Genomic DNA, 7310 nt, shown 5'->3' on the forward strand with positions numbered 1-7310 from the left:
GCCCGGAAAGTAATATCTTGCTGGAAAAGCGTCCAAAACCATGAGGAGCAGGCTTTTTAGGAGACGAATTCCACCGCCACATGGAATTAATGTCATCTTTTTCAAAGCGCTCATAACAAGTCTTCATCAGTCCACTCCTAAAGCCAAACAAATGTGCTGAGTTTTAGTCGCTGACAGGTAAACCGCTGTTCCTACGGTGATACTGGTCGTGGTGACTTTCTTACCTCCTCTGTGATACGAGGTTCTTTCGCCGGGTGGCCGTTCTCATCAGAACATCGCTTTCTTTTGCTGCGGCAAAGGAAAAAATAAGATAGTGTGTACACTGAGTTATTAATATATACAAACTAAAATAAGCTTATTTTTGCAATGTCACATAAGATAAGAACGGCTGCAGCGTGTTAAGGGCCCTGGAACATCTTAAAGTGACACTGCGAGGAGTAGGTGGGGGGGGGGGGGATCATTCAAGTGGAAAACAGACAAATTCCCACGGAGCTGAACGTTCCGAGCGGCGGCGGCGGACTCGGAGGTGTCTCTGCGAGCTGTTGTTTTGGTTCCGGTGTCTCCCTTCATCTCCCTCAAAGTCCATTTGTCTGCAGTCGTGTTGTCATCTAGGTACAGTATCTGCATCTAGTTGCCACTTCCTCATCCACACTGCAGTAGTCGTAGCTTCATCCATACGCCCTCAAACGCACTTTTATTTCAACTCAAATAACCCGCTGAGTGCTTTTGTAAATAAGACCTGTCCGCCTGCTATCTTCCAGAACTGAGTGCACCATAATGTCACTGGCCGCCGCCATCCAGGTAATGTGAAATATAAACAACGTCCACCAGAGAAACAGAGAGCAGACGCGCCTCGGGGTGACTCGGCTGAATTAGTTTTGAAGCATCGGGCCTGGATGACTGGCAGTGTAGGTGCGGACGGAGGAACTCGCAGATCCGAAAAGAACCTTCCAAAGCCTCTCCCGCCACGCTCCGCACCGCGGGGCTCAAGCTTCTGTGAAGACGGACCTGATCACTTCGGCGAGAGAGGCTCAACACCACCCCCCCCCCCCCCCCATTCTGGCTGCAGCGAAGGCTTGAGACTTTTTTTTTTTCCCCCCAAAAACTCTCCCGAGACAGAACGGACGGTTTGGACGGAGGCGTTTTCAAAGCATCAAAAAGTAGCATCACCAACCATCAGGGATTTTTTTTTTTTGAGCACCTATTCCCAAAACAACGAGCCTTAACTCCCTCTCTCGCCCACCACCATCACCACCACCACCACCACTCTTCGGTTTCCGAGCCGCTCACCGTCTGTGTATTAAGCACCGAACCCCATGTATGTTTTCTTTTGTTTTGTTTTTTTCCTTTCCTATTGCGTTTCTTCTATGCTGCTTTCCCTTGTTGTATTCTAGCCGAGGTTGAGTTGAATGAACGCTACATTTTTGCGTAAACGTGTATTCCTGTGCTGTGCATGTGTTAATAACCACAGATGCAAACTGCTAAAGTGTATGGACCTATGTATATGCTGCTCTGAAACAAACGTCACTGGAGCTCCCCCGGGGGGAAGCCTGGGGGTGTGGACGAAAACAAAGAAAAGCTTTCCACGTATTTGCAGTCAGTTCGGCTTATCCACTCGTCACCGCGCACCTCTGTAATAACCGCGATAGAACGCAGCCGTGCAGATTTATTTGACCTGATCGGCCAGCGGCTGCTCTAGCTTTTGAACCCTGTGCCTGTCGAGACTCCAGAGTTTACCAAACTGTTTACTGTAGCTGCACTGAAGAGACCACTGACCTCACCCACCTCACCAAGTGTCCAGAGAGCTGACAAGGTTCAGAGTCTGTAGCGGTTATGCCTACTTCCTTAGCGCTATTTCATATATTATATATATAGCCGACGATGTGTTCCTTTTTTTATTTTTCTACCTGAGACTGAACCTTTTTTGCATCTTAGATACGACAACCTGCCTAAATAAAAACCGGTGGTATGGACGACCACCTTCGTTTGTTGTGGCTTCATTTGGTTGTGGGGGAGGGAAGCGAGACACGGAAACTGCGACTGCAACCTAGTTTTGTGACCAGCGTCACCCGCTATGACGACGTTAAATGACAAAACATTTTATTTACAATCCTGTTGATTTTTAGAATTCTCTTTAAGTATGAATATGCATAATCTTTTAGTCATATTACATTCCTTGGCCATTTAGAATTTGTCTACTCACTTATTGGAGGCTGTGTTGAATTCGGCGTGTACCCGCTCCAGCTTTGCCTTGTAAACACTGACCTCCTCTGGTTTGGGCAACTCGTACTTCTTGATGAGGTTCTTCATCTCTGGAAGAGCAGGGGGCACGGCGGGTTAGAGGACCAGAACGCTGCTCCTTGGCGCCATCTTGTGGCAGCAAGCTGTACGTGCCGTTTACTCACGTCTCATGGAATCGTACAGTTTAGAGAGCATCTCTTTGTCCTGCTTCAGCCCCATGCACTCTGTCAGGTAACTGGGAACATAAATAGAGAGCTTTATTACACAAAATTTTTGCAATCAGATTAAAAAATAATAATATTTTCGGGCCTTTCTGCTGAGATGAGACGGACACGGGCCCTCGCCTCTCCATGTTGACGCTGGCCCGCGAGGCGCTGTTCAGGATGGCAGTCAGGGCGATCTGCGACGGGGCGAACAGCAGCCCTGCGTCGGTCATGGCGGCGCGCGTCAGGAAGTCGTCGGCGCTCTTCCTCAGCGACTCGGGGTTCTCCAGCGGAGGGTACCTCGTCTGAGCGGAGACAAGATGATCATATGAGACATTTTATTATTACATTCTGTGATATTTAGAGCTTGGATACAGGCCTTCATATGTGGTATATATCGTTTGAATGTAGAACAGATCTATTTCTGAGTAAATATTAGAAAGTGGAAGAGATTTTATATTGTGCGTATTCAAATGGATTAAAGTTTAGTAATAAACTGTTTTAAGCTAAAGTCAACATCTTCATGAAACACGAGATTTAATTTCCCATGCCGAGCAACTTTCAGATCTCACAGAATGATTCAAACCATCTTTTCAGCATGTTTTCAGTAAATGGCTGTTTACAAAGCGATGCTGAGATCCTGTGCAGACAGTTTCCCATTTATAAACAGTGGAGGATACATGCAGCGCATGAGGGGCTAAAAAACACATTTGGACCATCTGGATGGTGTCTACAGAAACATTATGCATTTAGTATTCCCATTTAACATGCTGGGGGAAAAAAAACAACCCCAAAAAAAACAAGTTTCTTTGAAATAATTTAGTTGGGTCTTTCATTCCACATAACAGTAATGAGCTGGTGCGGTTACAGGCTGTTCCCATGTTTCCCTTTTGGGATATTTACAATTTCCCAGCTATCACTTATATAATTACAGCACGACATCTTTCTGCCCCATCTGCTGAGTAACACGTCTGCACCCCTCGAAACCCCGATGGGGACCGAGTGTGCACAAGGCGTGGAGACCCTGTGGCGAAGGACCCTGCCCACCTTGATGTCTATGAGAAGGCCCTCCATGGGTCGGTAGGGGTTGTGGACGACCAGGTGGAAGTTGAGCTGCTGGATGAGCAGCAGCTCGTACTCCAGGATCTGCTCCAGCACGCGCTCCTGCCCCGCCGGCGTCTCCTGCAGCAAATTCCCCACGAACTGGCTGCTGGACACGTTGAACTCGTCCACTTTGCACGACAGGTAGGCACAGGTCAGCCTGGGGCGGACGGGGGAACAAGGTGCACACGGCGGCTCAGGATTAGAGGAAAGAAAAGTACGAAATGAGAACATCACATTAATATTCTGAATTTCTTTGCAATGATTATAAACTTTACAAATGCTTATCATCGGGTTCCATTTTCCAAAAAAACAAAAAACAAACTGACAGCGGCAGATACAGTCTGTTTGATTCTGGTCAATCCACACACCAGGTTCCGTGCACTGAGAGGTAATGGATGGAAACAATACTGCTTTTGTCCGTCGGGGGTGATGTCGCCAAAAGAGCATTTCATTTGGACATCAAATGTACCATTACATAAGGCGTTCAAATCATTTTTCTGAATAATACAAGTTAACCTGTCATAGAACCAATTCAGAGGTTATACAAGTAATATACTCACACATTAGGATGACAGACAACAGTTACCAGAATCTACTGGAACCCCATTTAGACAGAAGAAACAACACTGTTTTAGTCATAAAGCTACAGCGGTAGACCTTACTAAAGATGTTCAACTTTTGATTTTATTTTTTTATATATTTAATTCATGACTCCAATCCGTTAAGGCTTTGAAGACAGAGACTCCTGCAGCTTTTCCGGGATAAACAAAGGGTAATGAAACAACAAAACGAGTGCGGTAACACCTGCATGCTGTTAAAACATGCATTATTGTACTAGTCACAAAAAATACAATAGAAATTGAGAAAGAAAAGCAGAATAAGGTCAAATTAAAGTAAAGGGAATTGAAGGACAAGCACATTATAAGGACAGAGTGACCACTGACATGATGGTCCTAGGGTGGTATTCCATCAGGGAGTTGTTCAGGTAGAATCTTCTGAAATACATGATGGCTGTGCCCTGTGGAGGGAAATCGACACAATAACATTTACACAATAACACATCACATCTTCATTCTTGATTAAAAATAAAACTACAATATGACCATTCTAATTCAAACAAATCACTCATACACTTCTGAGGAATAACTCACTGAATAAAGAACGTACCACCACAGATTTGGGCATTGCAGGCTTGAAGGCGTTGCAGAAATCCACCAGTCTTTTCTCGTAGTGTCGGAACAAAACCTCTTCCTCGTGCTGCTCCAGGAACAAGGAGTCGCTCACTCCAGGCTGATAAGATAACATACAACTTCAGTGATCCCACCAAGGAGAAATGCAGTGTCCGACTCAGTGCGCACGCACGCACGCCCGTGCACACGCGCACACACACAGAAAATTCCAATCGTTAAAGGGGACGTATTCTGAAAACCTTTGTCAGTGCTTGTTTGCATACATTTGAGTCGTATATTCAGTTGTTCTGGTTAACTGACATGTCGCCCGTCGTTCGGAATTGAATGAGATGCGATTTACAGTAAGACGCTTTATGACGTCTTCATATTATTTACTGTAAATGCACAGATTTCGAGGGTGAATAAGTCATAATTGACGTATAACAGACAAAGCTTCATCTCCCGTCACTGACACTGTGGATACGTCAATGCATTGTAAGATAAGAATGATATGTTATAGTTGAAAATAAAAAATAAAAGTCTTGTTTATAATACACCTCATGTATAAACATTTTACTACAGCTAAATTTAACAAACTTTACTGAAAAGGCAGAAAGCGTTTGGAATATTAAAAAATTATTCCATAATTATTATAATCCAAAATGATTGTTGAAGTTACATAAATGTTGTCTGCATTACAATATAGACAAATAAGATATTCAACTGAATTTTCAAATTGATCATTATTGACAGAATGAGTACCATAAAAAAGGAGTTACAAATAAATGTATTTATATATTTTTTTAATAAAATATATTTATTATTACTGTTGTGAAAAGTAATTAACAAAGTTGTTTTTGTCGTTGTTACAGACGGCGAAAAATAGCAGAAAATATAAGACAATGAAGACTCTAAAGCGGTTTAGAACAATTATTTAGAACTGACCTATCTTCATAACGCTTCGCTGAAATGCTTCATACGTAATGCCATGAAAGTATGAATGTGAATGTAGTTATGTTCCGTTTATATGTCCAGGTCAGTCACAATATTCTAGTAATATATAGTCCAGTCAAGTCAAGTCAAGTCAAGTCAAGTCACACCTTATTTACAACGCGCGTGTCATACCAGGGCAACACAATGCTTCTTGCAGACAAATACAATCAAAGGAAATACATAAAACGTCATAGGAACAGTCAATGCATAATACACAGATCTCACAGCACACACACACACACACACACACACACACACAAATCTCACAACAAAGAGAACACACACAGACAGACAGACAGACAGACAGACAGACAGACGTTTTTAACCTGCTTTTAAAAGTGTTCATATAGTCCACGACGTTTGATGTTCTTACGTTTAGTAGTTTGCATTTCACACAACACAGATAACTCATACGCACCTTACACGAACGAGCCGGACCCCGTGTATTGAATGCTGCCTGCAGCTATATCTATTATTATTGTTGTTGCTGTTGTTGTTGTTGTTGTTGTCGTCGTCGTCGTCGTTATCAACATCCCGTCCATCTCCATCTGTATCTGTTGTGCTTACCTTGCCACTTGCCTGCATCTTGCTGCGGTATTTCTGGTTGGCCTGACACCTGCGCTGCTCCACGGTGCGCTCCGAGTCGAAGAGCCAGGACCTCCGGTGGGAGCTGTTGTGGAACATTGCCGCTTCCGGAACACGGCCCAACACCTTTGTGGGAAGACGCGGCCGCGTTTGTCCGCAGCCCGAGGGGACGACGGCGTCGCTGCGGGGAGGTCAAACGCGTTCACTCCTGTCGCGGTTTACACACTGAAAATGTCCAAAACGTCGAAAGGCAACTTCGTCGCGCTCGGTGTTTTCAGCCGTCGCGTAATGATGACGTATGGCCCCTGCCTCCGACGCTGCATTCGTTCCAACTCGGAAAAAAAAAGCCAAGCGCTATAATCTCTGGACGCGCGGAGGCACGTCGGAGTGGGGATTCCAAATCGGAAACGGCGAGAGCGCTCCGCTCCGCGTTCATCGCGAAAGCAACGCGGCGGCGCACACCGTCAACGGTGTCGCCAACTTATAGAGGCTCTACCAAAGAAGCAAACTAGCCGTGGGTGTCCATAACTCCCCGAACAGAGGCAATGTCACACGTTTACCGAGGAAGGGGGCACTGCAGAATCACAATGACCGAATTCCGAGTCCACGAAACGCATCACTATTTATAGCGCCGCAAGAGCTCAATGATGACGTTTCGTATTTACCGTAATTCATGTTAGATCGCGGTTCAAATTAATTCAAATGTCGGCGTATTACGTTTACCGTAATTCATGGTCAGGCATGTTAAATACGTTTAAATGATGACGTATCACCATTACCCAAATTCCAAGCAGATCACAAAAAAAGAATTAAATGCAATAGAGATTTTAAAACACTTAAAATGTGTATTTTAAAAATACTCTGAAAATGAAGAAATTGATTTTCTCTCAAACACGTCATACATGGATAATTGTCTAATTATGTTTATTCCATAAATAATTAATTGTTTTTTTATTTTTTTATTTTTAAATTGTATTTATGTATCAATTTGTTTTGTGTTTTAATTCAATTACTA

At 43.9% G+C, this 7310-nt stretch overlaps 1 protein-coding gene across 1 annotated transcript; it reads right to left on the minus strand.

The window, feature by feature from the left end:
• Positions 1-2: 2 nt before the first annotated feature.
• On the minus strand, positions 3-6568 carry ccnh (cyclin H). The gene is made up of 9 exons (XM_080003780.1): positions 6278-6568; positions 4716-4838; positions 4493-4566; positions 3492-3705; positions 2586-2749; positions 2406-2476; positions 2204-2312; positions 225-288; positions 3-137 (listed from the first exon to the last, which is right to left on the minus strand). Exons 1-9 carry the CDS (start codon positions 6392-6394, stop codon positions 111-113), a joined length of 963 nt encoding a protein of 320 aa, XP_079859906.1. The 5' UTR covers positions 6395-6568; the 3' UTR covers positions 3-110.
• Positions 6569-7310: the final 742 nt, after the last annotated feature.

This window comes from Zeus faber (genome assembly GCF_960531495.2).
Source record: "Zeus faber genome assembly, chromosome: 7".
NCBI classification, from domain to species: domain Eukaryota; kingdom Metazoa; phylum Chordata; class Actinopteri; order Zeiformes; family Zeidae; genus Zeus; species Zeus faber.